The sequence below is a fragment of the Taeniopygia guttata genome, chromosome 4A (assembly GCF_048771995.1).
Source record: "Taeniopygia guttata chromosome 4A, bTaeGut7.mat, whole genome shotgun sequence".
NCBI lineage: Eukaryota > Metazoa > Chordata > Aves > Passeriformes > Estrildidae > Taeniopygia > Taeniopygia guttata.
In genome coordinates, this window is record NC_133029.1 from 7,244,158 (window position 1) to 7,265,036 (window position 20,879).

A 20,879-nucleotide genomic window follows, 5' to 3' on the forward strand; every position below is an offset into this window, starting at 1 on the left:
ATAAGTGCAATGAAAATGTTAGCCTTGGCATATCAATCGCACTTTACAGATGACTGTAATTTCCTGAATGTCAAAACTCCAAATTTCTCTACTAAGCAAACTTTTCAGTGGCAAAATAGATTGCCTCCATAATATATCACTGTGTGCAAGAAAAAATGAAATCTTTATGTACTGTATTATGAATCAATGAGGCATTAAGATTCTTGGAAGGGTGAGTGGACTCTGGAAAATGAAAAACTGCCACTATTCCATCTCTGTAAACCACTGCTTATGGAGTGTAGGCTTTGCAAACCTCGATCTTTGCCACCGCAGAAATATCAGTTACACGTTGAAACTAATTCCTGCAGCAGCATTTAGATGGGGTAAATACTGTTGTAAAGATCTGATTTATAGCAGCATCCTGTGGTTATTCACCAGCTCTGTTGCAGTGGCCTCCTTTTCACTTTGGGATGTCTGCCATGCTTTTTAATGAATCCATAAGAGCTCTGTGATCAGGGCCATGCTGTACCACACCTGGAAGATGTGTGTGACGTGGCTCCAGGAGCTCCAGAGGACAGGGACAGCTCCTCACACCAGGAGCAGGAAGGTGCTCCTGGCACTCTGTGAGTGTCAGAGCTCAATGTTTCAAAAGACATTGCTCAGACCTTGAGTTTTCTTAGTGTGTATTAAGAGTAAAATTCAGCTCTGCCTCCTGTTTTTAAGGGATAGTCACCCTAGGCAAGAAAGGTGCTTTTTCCGAAGCCAAAGCCTTGCATGCTGCTGAGACCTCACAAATCCAGTGTCACCTGTGCTGCAGCTTGTCATCCAGCACGATGGAGGCATGGCACACACCGATCCTCCTGTCACCTTCTCTCTCCTTTCCTTGCGTTTTACCTCCCATGTCCAGCCTGGGGGCTCCGCCCCACTGCTGCCCTCCATCCTGATGCCTCTGTCATATAACCAAGCTCATGGGGTGGGAAGCTTTGCTGCTCTAGACAGGCTGTGATGGATGCTGGGTGTTTCCACAGGGCAGTTCAGTCCTTTATCCAGCAGGTCAGGTGGGTGGGATGGGTCTGGGCCCCTCTGCTCAGCATTGCCACCCTTTTCCATGCCAGACCCCAGGGTGGAGACAGAGGACTGGGGACTGGCACCAGCAGCTGAGTCACTCCTCTGTTTGCTGAGTCTAAAAACAGAAACTTGCTTCTCTTGTTATGCACTACTGAAAAAAAAAAGTAATTTAAAAGGTCACTATTCTTGCTGAATTTGTTTTGAGCGGAGGTATCCTGCAGAGATCTTAATAATACAAGCAATTATGAAATTAATACCACTCTGGCAGATCTGCAGGGCTGCTCTCCCCTCTGCAGGCAACACTGTGGACAATTATTTTGTGCGTGAGGGTAGCTGGGAGCATGTGCGTGTGTGAGGCTGCATATTTTTTACTTATTTAAAGCCTTATTTTCATTATCTTTGTTTGCAGATGCCATGCCTGCACATATATGAATGTGTACCTTGACCTGCTAAATCGCTGGCTTCCTCTGTGCCTGAAATGCTTTTTTTCCACAGATCTTTCATATTTGGTAATTTCACGGGCAATGATGGGCTGATGTAATTGCTGTTCTTGAAAAATCCAGCTCCTTTTTATGGGTTTCGCTGGCACTTCTCTCCTGCTGCCGTTGCTGTGGGTAGGCTGCTGGCTTCCTACCCCCACCATTAGTGTTTCTAGACAAAACATCTCTGTGATTCATTGGGTGCTGATAGAAGTGAAAACATAATGATTACTTAGAGGAAATGTAAATTTGCATTTGCTAACAGCTTTAATTCACAGTCCTGAAATACTTATCTCCTTCCCTTCCAGGCCCTTTTTCAGAGCTAATGCGTTATTTGCTTCTGCCACCTTGAGACCCAGAGTAAAGGAATATAGTCTAGGTATAGTCAGGCTGCTGCAGAGGAAAGGGGTGTTTGTTCCTATTTCTCTCCCTCCCCATAATCTTTATCCATCACTTCATTAATGAAGAAGGGATTTGTTCATTCAGCTTTTACTGTACTTTGAATTTTGGGTGAGGTGGAGCTGGAAGTTTGGTTTCATTTAAATGCCTGAATAAAGAGAGGTCTCAGGAACAAGTAGTAGCCAGCCCAGGGTGCAGCTGGGCCTGAGCTGCACTGAGGTCTTTGGGGAGAGGAGAGAAGGGGAGCAGTCCTGTTCCAATACCCCTGCTCCATGGTTGTCTCTGTGCACGAGCTGTGACAGTGGCAGGGGAGGCCCTGGCATGGGCAGATCCAGATCCAGGCCATGGAGGCAGCCGTGGAATACTGGGCATGAGATCTTCTCCCTGCAGCTCACAAGGAGCTCAACAGCCCCCCTTGCTCCTCTCCCACTCCCAGATGGGGTTTGTCACCGCTGTCTGTGGGCTGGGAGGCCTTGGAGCCGAGCAGCTCTGTGGGAAGCCCATGGGCAGTGAATGCATCTCCACTGCTGCCACTGCCATCCACATCACTGCTGGGAAGCATCTGGGACCAATCTAGAGTGGATGCAAACATTCTATTCCCAGTTCTGCCTCAGTAAACTTGCCAAATATTTTGGCCTCCTCTCTGTGAGTTATGCTGTGGGAGCAGCTCTTGGCAGGGAAGAGGCATTCTCGTTTTGGGGGGAGGTTCCAAGCAGGGATGGTTGAGGCGGGAGAGGCTCTCACCAGGATGCTCACCCCTGTCCTTCTGATTGTGTCTCTAGGTGAGAGTTTGTTAAAGAATCAGGATGAGTCACAGTATTAAATGAACACTTTGCCTCTCTCTCAGTGATCTCCAAACAGATGCCTGACTCCAACAAATTAGGCAGCAGCAGTATTTCTCTTGGAGGTACAATTTGTGGTATTAGCAAATCAAATTCTCAGTGGGCCACTCTTGATGGGAATTAACCTCAAGTTCTGGGAGCGAAGCACTTGGCGCCCGGCGTGGCATAATTGAGTTTGACTTCTCAGAGAGATGTGGTGGCCGTGATTGATCGGCTGGGAGACCCTCTGCCAGAGATTAAAATCCATCAGCAGCTTTGGAGCCCACGGGGAGGGTTCCCAAGGAATGTGAGACTCGCACCGTTCGCGTTCCTGACCTTCTGTCATTGTCTGTGTCTTTGCTGTCAAATAATCCTGAGCAGGGACGTTTTCCAAGTGGTGTGGGATGAGGGAGAAGTGCAGGACACTGCCTGCGACACAGTTTCACAGTTTCCCCACGGCTGCTGGGAGCAGTGGAGGAGGAGGAGATGGGATCTCAGATCTGTGCACAAGGCCACAGCATAGGAGCATCTTCCTGTGGTCAGATGAGCTGAGACAAGTTGCCATCTCAAAAAAAAAAAAAACAAAACAAATTGAGCAGCTTTTAAAAGAATGGGTATGTGGCTATTCTTTTATAAGCAATCTCTCTAGATTTTTATTCAGCAGCATGAGCAGTTTGTGTGGAGGGGGGAAGGATGTGGATGTCCTTGTGCTGCTTGCTGGCGCTGGTGATTGTGCATTGTTTCTGGTGCTGAAGTGCCAACCTATGATTATTTTTCTTTTTTCAGTAGCTCCATCCTTAATCCTTTGCATCATATGCAGAATCTCTGCTGTGGGGTTTTAGTTTGTTTTATTTGCATTTCTGCTGGATGTGGCACAAATCTGGTCTATCCTTTTGCCCCTGCACCTTCAGAGTGAACTTTTTTTTCAAAATCTCCATCTCCACTTGGAGCAGAACCTGATTTCACACTGGGCCATTAATGTACCACGAAGTCCATGAACTGGGGGGAAAAATCCCACACAGATTTGGAAACCTAACAAATTTCCCTGCCTCACCCATCTCCACTCAAAGAGATGGAGACACTTGTATAAAATTGACTCCCATTCACTGCACAAGCCCAGTCTGTGACTCCAAACGTCCTAGCCAAGCTTGCCATCTGGCTGGGCTTGACCTAGATACAAATGGGTGTGTTTGAGTGAGCTTGAAGCATAGCCTTACTTGTGCATGGTGAATGGGACTGCCCCAGTACTTTCCCTGAAAATCATAGCTCTGCTTCCTCAGCCCTGTGCTGTTTTCCTGCATTAGTGTGCCCCAGGGAACAGGCTGTGGGGGAGATGGGGATGTTTCTGGGGCTGCAGTGCTCCCTGTGCAAAGGCTGTAGGTTTCTCACCTTCAGTGACCTACAGAGCCCTTCTTGCTACAGCCTCATTTCTCAGCAGAAATGGGAAAAGGTCACTCAGTCCCTCACCTACTAATCCACTAATGGATGTAATGGTGAGTGGATGTTCAGCTTTCAGCTCCTCTCTCCAGTCCTTACCTCATAGTTCCATCAAGCTGGGCTCAGGTTTCCAGGCTGAAGGCATGGCAGCTGCCAGCATCTGACCTCCAGCCTCTTTTGACCTCAACAGGCAATTAAACACTGGGGCAGTGGGGTTGGGATGAGATGTGTTCTGACTTTGGGAAACTCTGGCCCATTTTGATGCATAATTAGAGTCACCCCCTCCTCACCTCTTTAGTTCTGCACAAAATGAGCTCCCTGAGCACTGTGGTGTGGGTACCTGTATATCCCTTCCCTGGCAGTTCCTTACTTGGACTTCAGTTTTTAACTTTTTTTTTTTTTTTTTTTTTTTTTTTTTTTTTTGCTATTAGAAATTTGATGCAAGTATTCTTTAAAAAACTGATTAGGTTGAAAAAAAAAGGAATCTCATTCTCTCATTCTGCCCCTGTGTTTGGCAAAGGTGGGGAAAGGGCTGGCAGGAATGGACTGTGTGACCACAGGATTATCCTTCAAAGCAAACAGATGCAGCATGGGGAGCAAACTCAACATTGTGGGACTGCTCAGTCCCCGCATTCCTTGAGGAACAGCAGTGCTCAGGGAGAGACCAGAAGCAAGTCACTGTCACATCATCCCACATTCCTGATGCCTCTAGGGTCAACCTACTTTGTGAGTTGCCCTTGAGTTCCCTTTCTCTGCTTCATGGCCACCCAAGTTCGTCAGAAAAGCCATGTTCTGGTGAGTGCAGCTCTGAGTTGGAGGGATGATTCACAGGAGTTGGAGCTCTACCTGCAAACGTCTTGTTTGGGGCTCTGAAGCACAGGCTTCAAGGAATGGGCAGGAACGCAACACCACCTTGGTAGGACAGCAGAAGAACAAGCTGTTACCTACAGAGCTAAAAATAATTGGAAAGCTTTATGTCTTCCTCAGTTGCAGCAGAATGATGCTCCAAGTGCTGATGGCCAACTTAATCTCCAGCACGGCTCTGAGTTGGGGATGCATTAAAGCTTTTGTGACTTTCTGAAGCTCAGTTCAGATGAATGCAGAGCAGCACAGCTGCTTTCCTGGAGCTGCCATGATTCCTAAGTCAGAGGAGAGGCTTGGGGCAAACAAAGCATCTCTCTCTAAGACATCTCTTCTCATTTTTTGAAAGCAGTATTCATCTGGGAAATAACAAGGTGGAATAAGTAACAGCTGCGAGCCTGTTTCAGCAAACTGTGCTTAGGCCAGGGAGGATATAGGCCCTGCCTGGGGCATCCTGTGAGTATCCCTGGCTGGCATTCTGAGCTCAGGGTGCTGGGGAAGCCCAGACACCTCCTGAGTAAAGATGCTCACTGGACTCTGCAGTGAGCATCTTTACTCAGCCTCATCCCCCCAGTCTCCCTGGACTGCAACATTCCCCTGGCAGGCACAGATGGAGATACCTGCCCAGATGAGGCACTCCAGGCTGACAGAGCTCTGTTACAACACAGCCTCTTCCACCAGCACACGAGTTTTTATTCATTCTTTTGTTTTTACAACAGTAACCAAGGGAGACACTTTGTCACCGCCTGTGACCAAAGAGCACAAAGGGAGAGTGGCTGGAGAGTTTGAACTATAATAAAACGCTCCTTGTATCGATCTTGGCTCAGGATTTGTTTCCCTTCTTGCATTAACTCCCCATCGATTTCTGTGATGACCTTAGAGCATACGGTCTGGTTGGCCTTCTTCTTCAGCTGGTAGCACCCCTGTGCCTGCAGCCTTCTCCCCTGAGCTGAACTGCTCATGGGCCAGCTCATACAAGGGGCTCTGGGGTAAGCAGGGCTTTGCTTTTGCCCCCACAGTCGTCAGAGTTTTGTGGCTGTATGTTAGTTGCTATAGTTAGAAGTTAGTGCTGTATGGTTGGGTCATTATTTTAGTGCAGTGTCCCAATAAACTGGATCCAAGGATCAGGAGTCCTGGCAGAAGGTAAAGAAGGGGCTTAGGTTTGTCCATTCCCCATGCTGGGGATCCTGACAAGGCTGTGTTGCTGCTGCATCAAAGGAGCCGGAGGCACAACCATAACCAGGGACAGCTCCTGCACATTGGAGCAGCTGGTTGAGGTGGTGCTCATGGAAAGCCCTTCCTCTTTGCCAGGCTGGGTTCTCCAATGCTACCAGAGACTGCTGAGATAAGACAGAGAAAAACTCTGCCCATCTCTGCAAGGGACAGTGTGGGGTTAGCAGCTGCCACTCACTCATGAAAGTGAGCTTTATTCTTGCTCCCTCTTACCTCCAGCTCTCACAGTGAAATCATTGAATGTCGTTTCTGTAGAAAAGGACCTTCCTTGGGATCATGGCAGGAACTTTTGCTCCCTTTGCCTTTGTGAATCTGTGTCCAAATCCCTCTGAGCAGGGGGGTGGCAGCAGCACCACCCCAGGCGAGCATGAGGATGGGGGTGGTGCTGATTGTGGTGTCCCAGCTCCAAGTGTGAGAGTTTATTGTGAGGTTGTTGTTTCTAGCCACTGGTGCTGTAACTGGGCTCATTGGCTTTATTTGGCTTTATTGTACTTTCTACTTACTTAATTATTCATGAGTGTGGATGCTCTAAATAGGAAGAGGAATGGTGATTCTCCAGGTTTTCTTTCCCTGTGCAGTTGGATCCTTTTTGTGCTTGTGATTCACTTCTTAGTCCGTTCAAAGACAATTTTCTGTAAAACATTGACATCTAGTGGCTTTTCTGCCAAAGGAAACAACAGGGAACAAAAGTTTGACTTCAAGGTGACCAGTCACAATGTCACTTGAGAAAGCAAATTAATGTCCTTCTGCTCCTTACACAGCACCAAGAGCTTGGCAATCACACCCCAGGGGTCAGGGCTCCTGGGTACACACTCCTTGGTGTCCTCCTCCTGGAGGAGTAGCCTTCTCTGGCAGGACAATCTGCTTGTTGAGCTACTTTAATTCCATTTGCTTAAGCAGATGGTTGGTATCCTGGTGATGTTCCTCCAGCATCATCCAGGTGAGGCCATGGTCATGTTAGTGGAAGTTCAAAGAGCTGTGTCCATCTTCAGGCTGTGATGATGGACAGCATGGTGTTTGATGCTGGATATTAATGTGCAACCCAGAGTGAACTCTGGGCAAGTTCTGTGGTTGAACTTGCAGCTTTTCCAGCTGGTGGCCTGATGGGTTCCCTGTGGCAGCGTGACCCCCATGTGTGCTACAGTCCTGTTGCTTCAAACCAAAGCCAGCACCTCTTTTGGAAATATTTTCTCTTAAAAAATGCATCCTTTAATTTTTTGTTAGTCACTTAGCTCTCCTCCCTCATCACTTCAGTCCTGTATTAGATGAAGGCAGGAGGATAAAACAGGATTTATGTGGGCTTTGCCAAGGTCCTTGTTAGGGTGGAAGTGGTTTGTGGCTTCTGGGCACACCCCATTGATCTGGCCTGCAAAAGAAAGGTCCTGTAGGAAAATGCCTTCCTCAGAGGTGTTATGCTGATCTGGGGCTGGTGCAGCTGAGACCCACAACTGCTCATCAGGAACATAGCACAGGCAGTTCTTTGCTGTCTGTGGAAACCTGTCAGTGAAGCTCTGTTGTACAAGAACATTAAAAGAGCCAGAGCTGCCTATGTCCTGCTTGGGTCGTGGCTTACATCCTGGGAGGTATTTCAAGTATTTCCCCAAGGTCTGGGGCGACCATCAGTTGGAGCACCAGCAGGAGCCTGTAGCCACATGGACAGCCCGGCACAGAGGGGAGTCTTGGGTTCCCTTGGCCTCTGCAGAGACAACAGCTGTTAAACAGAGACAGCTCTGTGTGTGTGCAGGTAGATGCAGCCCTTCACACTCCCCCTGGGGATTTGTTCAGTCGTCCTTCACCCTGCGCAGGTGAACTCACCGAGGAGCCTCTGCAGCAGAGCTGCTGAAAGCCTCTTAAGTGCATCTCCCTGTTTGTATTGATTTGGAGCGTTAATGCGCTCTGTGCTGGAGACACACGGGAATAAACGCTCTGTTTTCCTCTCCCTTGGCAGGAACTTCTACTACATCACCATCCTGCGTGACCCCGTGTCCCGATACCTGAGCGAGTGGCGCCACGTGCAGCGAGGAGCGACATGGAAGGCGTCCCTGCACGTCTGCGACGGCCGGTCCCCGACCACCGAGGAGCTGCCCAGCTGCTACACCGGGGACGACTGGTCGGGCTGTTCCCTGCAGGAGTTCATGGATTGCCCCTACAACCTGGCCAACAACCGCCAGGTCCGCATGCTCTCCGACCTCAGCCTGGTGGGCTGCTACAACCTGTCGGTCATGCCCGAGGAGCAGAGAAATAAGGTTCTGCTGGACAGTGCCAAGGAGAACCTGAAGCGCATGGCCTTCTTCGGCCTGACCGAGTTCCAGCGCAAGACTCAGTATCTCTTTGAGAAGACTTTCAACATGAACTTCATCTCGCCGTTCACGCAGTACAATAGCACAAGGGCCTCCAGCGTGGAGATAGACAAGCAGACTCAGCAGCGCATCGAGGCCCTCAATTTTTTAGACATGGAATTGTACGATTATGCAAAAGACCTGTTCTTGCAGCGGTACCAGTACATGCGGCAGAAGGAGCACCAGGAGGCGCGGCGGAAGCGGCAGGAGCAGCGGAAGATCCTGCGGGCGAAGCAGGCGCGCCTGAGGGAGCGGGGGGACAACAGCTCCAGCACTGACTACACGGGGAACGTGGAGCAGTGGCGGCGATAGTGGGGGGCACCTGCCAGGCAAAAAAGAAGCGGAGCCCAACCCAGCCTGCGAAACAGAGATGACAAGTGATGCTTCTCAAGGGTCTGAAGCAAAAAGAGGTCAAAATGTTGCCTTTGCAGTTGCCTTTGCAGTAAACGTTGTACTGTACGTGGAACACTTAATCTTAGCGCGTAATTAAATTGTCCTTTTTAGGTTTGTTGGATTATTTATGAAATACAGGAGCCATCTTGGCTCATCAGAAATGTTTGCTTGGACATTTATTTAAAAGAAGAGAAAGAAAAAAATCCTTAAATTAGTTATGAGTGAAAAATGGGATGCTGGAAAATGTTTGTGATGCTCGGCTGAAATCTATCTGGGAAGCAAACTCATTTCCTAATAACGAGCATTTAGCATACTCTCACAATACAGTATATGAACAAATCCTTTTCCCTTTGATTTTATCTTAATTTTATTTCAATAATGTGTTTTCAAGGGCACCAACTGCTTATGATATTTACCAAGTTAATGAGAGGATGATGAAGGGAACAGTAAAGGTCTAGAAAAATTATCGACTAGTTTTATGTATAATATTGGCTTTTAAAATGAATAGAAGTAATTTCTCTAGTTATATAAATATTTAAAATTTTAAACTTTTTCTACCTACTGCTGTTTAGAGTTTTAAGCTTGGTCTATCACATATTTAAAAAAAGAAAAAAAAAATTTACTTTTCTGAACTCAATGCCAACGTTATAGACACTGTTTCCAGAATTTTTCAGGGCAGGATGATTTTAACCAGTCTGGAAAAGTTACAGCACATTCTCATGTTTGTTTCATAAAGCCTTCTCCAAGTTATAATCCTGTGACAGTGTCTCATTTTAAGTCTTTCTTACCCATTAGAATACATAATGCTGAATTTATCATTCCTTAATAATTGGTGGTATAAACTAGATGAAATTATGTTGCTGATACTTGTGTAGTGTCTTTAAAAAGTCATAAAACTCTCTAATCCCAGCAATATTATAAAGAGAATTGCTCAACAGAAGTAGATTTACACTTGAATTAGGATTTACTTCCAGTAAATCTTTGCTACACCAGATAAGAACAGGGCTTTTTTTTTTTTCCTATGCTCTTGAGCCCTTCATAGCGATGACAGATGAGGACTGAAAAGGACGGAAGCCGGTTTTTCCATAGCCATAGTTCCAGGAGGAGAGGGATGTGTGTGCATGGGTGCAGCAGCTGGCTCCGAGCGGGCTGTGCTGGGGCTCGGGTGCGGGGCCGGAGCTGGAGCGGGACCCCCGCAGCCCTCGGGCCTCCCCCAGACCCACCGGGACAGCGAACGGGGCACGTGGTGCGAGGGGCTCCTATCAATCTCTATGCAAAAAAAAAAAATACAAACCTCTGCAAGGCTTGGGCCAGACACTGAGCAAGCTCAGAACATTTGTCCTGCAGTGCTCCCGAGCTCGGCGCTGAGCGGGGACAGCCGGGCAGGGCCCCTGTGGGCCCAGGGACACGATGCTTACAAGGCTCACTTGCACTGTTGCCTTTCACCTGTAATACTCTATACACCATGAAGGCAGGGGGCAGAAAATGAGGCAGAAGGCTTTAAAAACATCTTACGGCTCCACGCCTAAGTTACCTGGAAGTGGTTTTACATCTGATGTTGTGTGGCTGCCTGGGGGCAGCAACCCTGCCAAGGGCAAGGGGAGAGCAAAGCAGCAGCAAACCAATACCCTGCATTAGCAGCTTCAAGAAGAGAATAACTTCATGTACAGCAATTTGGTTTTTTTAAATGAGAATTGCAGTTGCCAATATGATGTCTCAGTTGTATTTTGGTTTTCACGGGGGAAAATAATTCACTCTTGAAACTGAAAGGCACTGCTGTAAACAGGACTTAACTGTGGGCCAGCTGGAGGCCTGTTGCAGGAGGTGCATCTTGTTTTTATGCTGTGGTGTGCATGGTTTACAGAGACTAGTTGCATTTTCTTTGTGTATACTGTTTATTGTATATAGGGGATGTACGAATATAAGGATACCATTTTGTCATAACCATATCAAATTCTACTGATTTCCACCGTAGACGCTGTCTTATTGTGTAGATTTACAGGCCAATCCACTGACTTTGATTGTGTCATTTAACAATAGAACTGATAAATAAAATTTAACTACAGACTTTTGATTTTCATGTGATTATTTCTTTTTCTGACAAAGTGTTGAGAGCTGCACAGTTGAGAATGGATGGTAATTCTGACATGATTGAAATAGCAATTGACAGCAAGTATGGGAATTTGAAGTCATAGCTTTTCCGAATTGTATTTAAACTACAGCTTTCAAGGGCAAAACCACTTTGGGCTTTTGTCTGGTTCAGGAATTACTGCAGAGGTTTTGACTTCTGAGCAGCCCTCAGAAAAACAAGCTGTGGTTTCTGGTGAAGCAAATATGGTTGTTAGTGGTCTGAAGCATTAAGGAATTCTTTCTCTGTGTGTACATATATGATTTATTTTTTATCCTTTATGAGATACCCACCCTCTATATTGACTCTGGAGAATGTTGCCTAGCCACTGACTTCCAGTCCATCCCACTGTATCCCTTCTGGGGACACAAAAAAAAATTGACAGAGACACCTTCCACTGTCCCAGGTTGCTCCAATCCCTATCCAGCCTGGCCTTGGACACTTCCAGGCATCCACAGCTTCTCAGAGCAACCTGTGCCAGGGCCTCACCACCCCCACAGAGAGGAATTTCTTCCTGATATCTTAGGTATATCTTCTCTCTTTCAGTTTAAAGCCATTCTTTGTCCTATCCCTTCATGCCCTTGTCAAGGACTCCTTCTTCAGCTCTCTTGGAGCCCCTTTAGGCACAAGAAGGGGTTCTGAGATCTCCCCAGAGCCTTCTCCAGGTTCTGGATACCCCCTGCTCTCTCAGCCTGTCTCCAGAGCAGAGCTTCTCCAGCCCTCTGAGCATCTTCTTGGCCAGAGAGGCCACAAAGATGCCACTTTTTGACAGTTTGGATGGAGGCATTTTTTCTTGGTGTCTATAAAAGATCCACAAGTTTGCCAGGCATGCAGCAGGACAGTTGACATGAAGGTGTCCACGGAGACTTTGCCTTGATCTACTGGAACTCCCCTGTGAGGACAGAGCTGCCCTTCTGTGAGTACCTGCAGGGGCATCTTGCCTCTGTGAGGATTTTTGAGCCCTGGGGAGCAGGGGGTGGAGGGCTCTGCCAGCAGATCTGTATTTGACTGGCTTTACAGACAGGTCTGTTAGTGCCCTGAGAGCTGCTGCAGGAGCTGCTAATGGGGTGGAGGTCATTTGAGATGCCTCCCTGCAGCTAAAAAAGCATCCAGCAGTGAAATCTGGTGTAAAGCCAACGGGAGTTGCCTTTTGAGGGGAGTAATTTGACAGCTGAGAAAACCCTTCCTGCAGGAGGGGAAGGATGGAGGAGTGGGGGATGTGTTTGGACAGACAACTTCAGAAACTGAGGAGCTACAGCTCTGAGTCAAGTTGCTCTCAAACCCTCCAGCAAGTTTTGAAAAGCGTGGAGACTCGTTAAGAAAACTCTTTGGAGCACCAAGATGCCTCTTAAGTTTCCAGGGATGGAAAGGGATGTCAGCACCTCTGGCACTGCCAGCATCCACCCAGGCCAGACAGTGGCTGATGAGATGGTGATGTGTAGTGCTAAAATTAATGTTAAAGAGAAAGTCTTGGTGCCTTTTGCCCTCCAAAAATTGGGAAGTTGATAACTGTGAGACCTGTGTGGCCTTGCAAAGGGCCATGTTTGGGTCTTAGAGTTTGGGACTAAAGCTTTCCTATAGGGTACCTGGTATGTAAAGGCTGTTGGGCATGAACTGCTCAGCTGATTTTTGTCAATGACCTTTGCATCCTCTTTATATGGCAAATGATCAATTTTAGTGTGCTATAATCCATTTGCTTTCAGTGATGTAATTTTTGAGTGAAAATGAACTAATGTTTTTTTGTTTAGTTTTTAAAATTCACACATTATCCAAATATCAGAGCCACGGGTAACACCTGACAGATACCAGTGCAATTGCTGTTTCAGCTGTTTCTGCTCGTGAAATCAGTGAGGAGAGGAGAAGAAAACCTGATCCATCTCCTCTGGTAAATTGCAGCCAGAAATATCAGGTAATTCAGGAAACCTGTCAAACTAAAGCAAACCTTGAGCTGCAGCCCTGAGCTGCCAGGCTGGCCCAGTACTCCCAGGGAGGCACAGGGAGCAGCTCTGGCTGGAGAGGTCATCCTTACAGAGATGTCTTCTGCAGGAGAGGTATTTTCCAAGCAGGTGATAAATTTAAATCTTCCACTTACTAAAAATATCTCTGTTTCCAGAGGATTTGGGTGGAGCTGGGGGTGGTTTGGTTATTGCTGCACCCTGCTGGGGTGGCAGTGCCTGGGAAGGGAAAAGTGGAGAGTCCTTCACAAGGGGGAATGGGGATGTAGGGATGGGGATATGGGATCTCCTGCCTCCAAAGTGGATGGAACACTGCCAAACCAAGCAGTGATCCAAGTGAGGGTGGGCTCCAGGCTCTGGGGGCAGCTGGCACCATGTCCTTCCTGCCCTGCTGCCAGCTGTGGCTCCACGGAGGAGCAGCCTGCACAAACCTTCCTGAGCAAATAGCCCAGCATCTGAACTCTTACCTATGAAATTCAATTCTGGGTTTCCTAAAGCAATCTCCCTGTTCCACCAGCCTCATCAGGAAAGAGTGTAATTTCATTTAATCCATTTCTTGAGTTCAGGGTGAACGGTGTTGCCATCATGCTAATATCACTGCTCTGCCATCTCTAGAGACAGGCTGACGAGTTTGGGCCTGAAATCGAATTTAGCTCTGAGCTTCCAGAGGATCTATCAGCCAAATTACCTGTGGTCTCTACCCAGCAGCTCTGTCATGCAGTTTAGCTCTGTGAGGATACATTAGGCCAGGCAGGAGAGGTTATATCGTTTTTTGTTTGGAGAGCAATGAAATGCTGAAACAATATATATGCAAAGCAAACAAAATCGTTACAGTGAGAGCTGAGTGTTCTTTTTCAGGACAGTACAGCCACTGCCTTTTGGTATCCTCAGCTATTTTAATCTGTTCCCTCATATGACTGCAAATAAGGTTTTCACTTGATAGGATGTGCACAAGCAGTTGTGGACATAAACCTCTATATAAGCTAGAGAGATTAATGTCAAATATATGTATTTTCTGATGGACATTCATGAGCAGAAGGATGCAAATGGCTTCTGGCACAGCACTCGCTTGATCCCTCATTCTGATAACTGTCTCAGCTCCACAGTATCAGTTGGTGGCCAATGGCACAATACTTGTTTTGCCAGTGAATAGCAAACTTTCTGATACATGACATTTGGGAATTATGAGAATTATATTGGGAAATGAATGAGTTCAGGGGATGTTTAGACCAAAGAAAAGGGGAGATTTTGGAATAGCTCTATGGTTTGAGGTTCTCAGTTCACACTTCATTATCCCTTTTTGAAACTACATTCTTTTAAATGCTGTCTTTAGATTGTAAAGGCAATCTGTAATGAGCTCAAATGATGCACAAACTGGATTAAACCTTTGGTTTCAGATTAAATGGTGTAGCCTGTCTTGGGATAGAAATAACGTGACCTTTTCCTTTCAAAACATCCTACAACTCTAAGATGCTGGGTTTTGGGTGGGCTGTGGCTGTAAGGGATCTCTCTCCCCTTTGCTATCATTGCTTGGTACAGCAACAGCTCTGTAATGTTATTAATATTAGGTGAAGCACATGGAAAATGTTCTTTTGTGCCACGTAAGCAGGTGAATAGGGGGGTTATGCCTCGTGGGAGATGTGTGCTCCACAGGGGGAGACTGGGAATTTCCCCTCTGGGCATGGCAGGCTGGGAAGCGTATTAATAGACATCATTACATTAGAATAATTGCCGTGGAATCAGCAAGCGTGTACATAATCTTTAATGCCTGGGAAATCTCACACAGTTTCAAAATAATTAAAAGTGGGATTAATCTAGATGCCAGACAACGCCTGCCTAATTACTAATGAATAAAGCTGTCTGAATGGCTACAGCACCCTCAGCAGTCTGTGAAGTCAATCCCCTGCTAATGGGCGGCAGCCAGGGGCTGTCCCTTGTCCCTGTCCCCGGGAGCTGTGACTGTCCGGGGGTCGCTGAGAGCCGGGGATGCCCTGGGAGGTGCTGCTGGGGACATGGGGACGGGACACAGGGGACAGGGGCCCAGCCCAGCCCTCCTGGAGCATCCCTGGTTGTGCAGGTGTGTTCTGCAGAGTCCCCAGGCAGGGCTCTGGGGACACAGGGGGGTGCAGAAAGCGATTTCGTGGCTGGGTGAGAAACCACAGCTGGGCAGGGCCCATCAGCACCAACTCACATCCCAAACATCAGCTGGGCAAAACCCCTCCTGTCCAAACCCCCGGCTGGCTGGAGCTGGAGCTGCTCACAACTCACAGCCTGGGCCAGGCAGGAATTTCTGCTCCCAGGAGCAGCTTCACCCTTTTATGAGGCTGTAAATACACAAAGAGCCAAAATTCTCCCCGCAGGGAGGGTGCTGTGGTGCACATCCCATCTGGGCCCCGGTGCTCTGGGCACACAGCTGGGCTGGGTGTCCGCTCTGGTGGATAGAAGCCACCACACCCAGATCAGCTCCAGGTGCCACTGCCTGGTGCCCAGTGAGCCCCATGGTTGTTTGCAGACACCAGGCACAGATTTACAGTCATTACTGGGATTTTGGTGTTCTCTGAAGAACTGCCACACCTGGAGTAACTCCTGCTGCTGGACTGAAGGCCAGGAAATTCCCTTTCCTCAGTTCCCAGGGCCAGTGATGATGTGGGATAACCTCTGCTGTTGCTGGGAAGTGCATGCATTTACTGCTGCTGCCTTTGCCCCATTTGTTGTAATCCTTTGAGGTTTTCTTATTGACGTGTTTATTTTGATTCAATAGAAAATCACATGGTTAGCCCCTCATATCAGAGGGACTAATTGCTGGGGTGGACAGATGAATGCAATGAGCAGGTCTGGGTGTATTGCTTATTTATATATATAAAAGTTATGGGTGCTTCCTGGGAGTAATGAATTGAGAATAAAAAGTAGTGATACGCAGAATTTTTGAAATGCAGAAAAATATATTCTTACAGTATAAATGTATGGGAATAATGAGGAGGGATTCCCTCAGGTCCTGTGCTCAGTGGCTGAGTTTGCACATGGAGGACTCACACCTGGAGGTGGCCCAGGTGGTGCCAGGTACCAGCACTGTTGGCAGGCACGCTAAGCCAAGAGGTGACACATGGGCAGCTATTGCCAGGAGGAATGGTGGAGAGCTCTTACCCTGGCCAAGGAGCCTGGAATGTGACCATCATTCTGGAAATCACTGAAGATTTGTGAGCTGTGAGCAGGCTAATCCCCTCCTCAGCAAGCCGCATTTGGGACCTCACATCTGGGACTGCTCAGGGCAGGCGAGTGAGAGCACAGAGAAGGATTGTCCATGGTGAGTCCTTGTCACAGCCCTGTGCCCCTCTGCCCTGCCATGCTGTGGGTGGCACTGCTGTGCTTCAGCCACATCCATTCTGGGATTGCTCACAGATCCCCAGTCCAGCCGGGTCCTGCCCAGGGAGCCCCGTGCACCAGGCTCTGCCAAAATAATGTGCCAGGGAGGCACTGCCAGCACCACACCAGGCAGAGGGGAATGGTTGGCAGCAACAGCTTCCCCAAACAGTCCCTTCCATCATGTCCTCAAGTTCCATCGTGGAGAGAACACAAATTATAATTATGGATGTCCTGCCTTCCTCCAGTGCCCTTCAGAGCCCGTTCCTCCCCGTGGCTGCCTGGCCCGTGGTGTGTGGGTGGCTCTGCAGGGTCACTGTGGTGCTGCTGACTCACACACAGTGCCACTTCCCCTCACCAGCTGGTCACACCATTGCGATGCTGCCTTTTTCTCTTTTTTTTTTTTTTTAATTTGCTTTTTATGGCCTTGCTGAGAAAATGCTGCATCGGCGTCAGTGTGTGCAAAGTGCTGCCTGCAGAATTCTAAGTCCCTTCCAGGGCCTTTCGGGATGTCACTGCCAGTCTGGAAGGAGTCATGCTGGCTCTTTGTCAAACATCACATTGATTTTAAAATTACTCTGATGGCTCTTTAAGGCAGTGCACTTTTTGTGGCCTTCTGCATTTGTCATAGCTGATCTCTCTCTTTCCCATGGAAGGGCAGAGGGGTGGCATTATCTGGTTTGGCTGCATTGATTTTCTGGGAGTGGCAGGTCAGATTTTGGATGGGGAGAAGAAGATCAGAACTGAAATATCAGACTCTCCACTTTTTCCCAGTGGTGCTCAGCTCCTGAGCAGGATGGAACTCACAGAACACACTCTGTCAGCAGAGTTTTTCCTCCCAAGATACCTGGGTGGTGGATAAGACAACAGTGCTTGGGCTGGAGGTCTGTAAGGCATGGACCATGAGCTGTGATAAAAGGAGAGTGGGGTCCACATACTCCTGCTTCCTTCTAATTTGCTGAATCTGGCAACCTATGCCCTAAATCCTCACCCCTTTGACCTGGCTGCTTTTCTGTCACTTCTGCTCAAAAGTGAAGGCCAAACCAAAGGTTGCAGAGGCAGCGTTACAAATTAAGATGTAAAGGTGAGTCATTCTTCTGCATACTGCAGAACAACCTTTCCACGAGGGTAAATACAATCTCTGTATCTGTACACTCAGCTGTTAATACTGTAAATGAAGTACAATGTTTTTTCAGATTACTAAATCATTGTTATCAGTAGAACAAGCAGCCCAAACAGGCTGCCAAGGTAGGAGATGAAAGAAATCATTAATTTTATGTTTCTGGTTCATGCACAAATTTCTGGGTGAAGGTGATTGACTGCTGGAACATGCCACTGAGGGGAGCAGGGGATCCTCAGGTTCCTGCTGTCTCCAGATGAAGGCTGCCTGCTGCTCTGTGAGGGACACTTCTGCCAGATGAAGTTTGAGTCTGTGCAAGTGCAACCAGCTGAATTGGGGAGGGAGCCCACCAAATGCCAAGTGGAGACAATCCAATGATCTCAGCCACCCTTAACACTTGTGCCAGGCTCTTAGAAAAGGTCCTGCTGCTGTGTGGGTTCTGAATATTCATGGGACAGTTCACTGAGTCCCCTTAAAGAAATATCTCAGCTGGCACCAGCCTCTGGGGCACTGGTGCTGTCCCGTGTGCCTGTGGGGATGGTGCAAGAGCTGCAGGCTTCAGTCCCCTGCAGGATGCTGTGCAGGGCCTATCCTGAGCAGCCCCACAGCCTTCCCTGGAAGGGAAACCCGGGCATGGAGAAGTGCAGCACTTTGCCCCTGGGGTGGGAGGGAGGCTGCCCTGAGGGTGACAGCGTGGCAAAGCTGCCTTTCATCTGTCAGCTGCACAGCAGAACTGTCCTGCTTTGCAACCTGTTGACTATTTCATATATTGGTCATTTATGTATTGGTCATGAAAGAGGCCAATGGTCCTCATCTGACCCTGGCACTGCTCATCTTCCTCACAGACTTTGTTGGAAGGGGTTGGGAGCATCCCCTGCAACTGCAGCACCATAGCTGGGAAATTGTTCTGATTCGTGCTCAGGGCAGATAATAATTAAGCAGGATGTGCCTTGGATTTGCTTGACCTAAGTGTTGGGGTGTGGCTCATTCCTTTTGGTTTGTCTGATGGTCAGCCTGGCTCCTTAAGGGAGGGCTCAGCATGCAGGGGAGCAAAGAAGATGCAGTCAGGATAGGAGGGGATTTATCAAGCACATCTCAAGGTTGACCTCCTTGTGAGACCTCAGAGAAGAGTCCATTTCTCAGGGCCCCAAAGCCAAGGATGCTCCTTGTCTTAGGCTGTTGTGTGAGGAAAACTTCGTTGCTGATCAGGGGGAACAGTATTCAATGTTCCCACCTGCCCAGCAGCAGAGATGCCTGGACATCACAACCCAGCCTGAGCTTGGCCCTCAGGGTAAAGTTCTCGCCCTCCTGGCCCCATCTGAGGTCCAGGGGAAAAAGAGGCATTTATTGAAAAGATTTCTATTTACTGGCCAAGTTCTGCTTGGTATTCAGAAGTGGAAGAAAGTAGAAACTGTAATATTTACATCTGTACTGATTTAGGCTTTAATTTAGGCAATATAATGCAATCTCTCTCTGGACTTTAATAGCTTTTCTATTATTTTGCTCCAAAGCTACTTGGAAATGTGAGCTCCTTTACTACGTGACTACTTAGACCAATAAAGGAGCTGTTTACTTAACACATTAGTTTGCAGGCAGCCTCCTGCAGTCTGCTGGTGGAGGCTGCCTTTGTCCATGGCTGTGAGTATGAATATGCATAATTAATAAATGTTATTTGCTGGACATTTATTCCTGAGTGTCTCAGTTCTCCTTGACCGAGAAATTTTGTCTCTGTGAGATCTAATGAAAGGTTTAGACTTTTTAATTTATTTTCTTAGATTAGTCTTGGAAAATAACCCTATTATTCTAATAGGTAGATCAGTCCCTGAGGAAGATATGAATAAATGAAAAAGCAATAGGTGAAAAATAGGCCAGAGCTGCTATTACAGAAGAGTCTTTCTGACCTTTTAATTTTTGGTTCAGAAGCACAGGAAATCAGACTGTGAGCACGCAAAATTCAGCCAGATGCTCCTGCATCCCCAGTAGCTGTTTTTCTGTGTGTGGCAGAATTTCTACCAGAGCAAACATCTTCTCTGGAAATACATTTTAAGTGCCTGTTGTATTAAATATATTTTAGATTAGAGTACACCAAATTCCTTGTCTCTGTTCAATCCCATTTTGGATTGTACACACTAGAGGGAGCCATGGAAAAACCAATCCCCAGCCTGCTGCCAGGCTCCTGCCATTCTCTCCAAAGCCCCGGGCCCTGCCTTCTTCTGACCTCTCCCCTGGGAAAAATGGGTGGTTTTGAGGAGAAAACCCTTAAAAAAAAAAAAAAAAGGCAAAACTGTAGGAGCAGTTTGTTGAAATTAAAGTGAATTTCTTGGATATGCTAGTATTGGTGGTGTTGGTCAAAATTTTAGATGGGAAAAAGGCATTTATTTCAATACAAATTGTGTATACACCCAGGAGATGCTTTTACACAGTATCCCACTCTCAGGGGGACAGCCATTCTTGAAGTTATCCAGGAGTCAATTAAAAGGTTTCAGGAGATGGGAAATTATTTTTGCAACTCTGTTTCATCTGAAATTCCATCTGTTTCTTTTGCTTCCCAGATTTTTGTGCGCCCACCACCCACAAATTTGCCTAATCTCTACTTAAAGTCCCCTGTGCTCCCAGTACTACTTCCCAGAGAGGAGATTCCTTGGGGCTGGGGCAGAGGGAGCTCCTCTGTTTTCCTTCTGCCTGAGCCCTCTTTGCTTTGGGAAACAGGGAAACAGCTCCCAGCTCACCAGCAAAGTCCCAGATTCTGGCGGCCTCCTGAGCCCCCATTTTCCTCAGCTAAATGTTGCTTGTTTATAAGGCATGGTTTAGCATAGCGGATACTCATTTTTGCCTCCTTTGGGAGCTGATTTTGGGAGCTGCTGATGCAATCCCTGTGTGCTGATGGATCCTTGAGCAGGTTAATGCACTGTGCGAGGCCAGGATGAGCCATGCAGCCACTCCAAGTCCTGCATTTTCACAGGGACTATTTGCCCTGGCAGCTTTATGGGAAAGAGTGGGGCTGTTAGTGGAACAGGGCTGGAATCAGAGCGGGGATATGAGAACTTAGCCCATGCTGTTGTTAATGGTGGTCACAGCATTGCATATGTGAAGCCCAGATGACAACAGGAGCAGGCTGTTTGCTTTGCTGCTTTACAGCACAACAGCAGCTTTGTTGGGGCTTTGATGAGCTGTCTCTGCTGCAGCTCGGGTGCAGGCTGCTTTTCTGTCTGCAAGGAAACATCATCTCTGTTAAGGCAGAAATGTTTCCCTCTGAATGACAAGAAAAGAAAAGCTGAGCAGTGGTCTTGTCAAGTGCTGTTCCACT

The 20,879-nt window shown here is 47.6% G+C and overlaps 1 protein-coding gene across 1 annotated transcript in view; it reads left to right on the top strand.

Moving 5' to 3' along the window:
* The window catches only part of HS6ST2 (heparan sulfate 6-O-sulfotransferase 2), a 127,673-nt gene extending 116,597 nt beyond the window's left edge, over positions 1-11,076 (top strand). The window contains exon 2 of the mRNA XM_030272532.4: positions 8,226-11,076. Coding sequence (XP_030128392.4) covers positions 8,226-8,928 — 703 coding nt within the window. The 3' untranslated portion in view covers positions 8,929-11,076. The remainder of the gene's footprint in view (positions 1-8,225) is intronic.
* Positions 11,077-20,879: the final 9,803 nt, after the last annotated feature.